Source organism: Habropoda laboriosa, unplaced genomic scaffold (genome assembly GCF_001263275.1).
Source record: "Habropoda laboriosa isolate 0110345459 unplaced genomic scaffold, ASM126327v1 scaffold22, whole genome shotgun sequence".
Taxonomy (NCBI): Eukaryota; Metazoa; Arthropoda; class Insecta; order Hymenoptera; family Apidae; genus Habropoda; species Habropoda laboriosa.
Genome location: NW_017100261.1, coordinates 4,906,886 through 4,907,261, shown reverse-complemented (window position 1 = coordinate 4,907,261; position 376 = coordinate 4,906,886). Strand labels below are relative to the sequence as shown.

The 376-nt window shown below is 29.5% G+C and overlaps 1 protein-coding gene across 1 annotated transcript in view; it reads left to right on the top strand.

Annotated features, from left to right (window-relative positions):
- The window catches only part of LOC108572629 (conserved oligomeric Golgi complex subunit 8), a 3,994-nt gene that overhangs the window by 3,324 nt on the left and 294 nt on the right, over positions 1-376 (top strand). The window contains exon 10 of the mRNA XM_017934886.1: positions 70-362. Coding sequence (XP_017790375.1) covers positions 70-362 — 293 coding nt within the window. The remainder of the gene's footprint in view (positions 1-69; positions 363-376) is intronic.

The window sequence follows — 376 nt, the reverse complement described above, 5'->3', positions numbered from 1 at the left end:
GAAAATAATTTATAAATATTTTGTTAAAATATAAATATTTAACAATATACAAATGTATATGTCCTTTTTGCAGGGTATAACATATTTAAGTAGAAACAGTATGTTAGAACCATTGACTGCTTTATTGCCAGTTCCAAAAAATTTACCAGTCTCTAGTGTACAAACAGTTGCGTTACAAAGAACTTCCTCTGAAATATCTTCATTACCCGATAATACGGAAGCAGATGCAACTACAGAAAAATTGCAGAAAATACAAGTATCAGAGACACAATTACTTACAGAGCAAAAAACTGTATCTACTGATTCACAAGAAAGAAAAACATCTCTAACTGAAAATGCTGAAACCTTTGCAAATAATTCCAGTAATAATGATGCA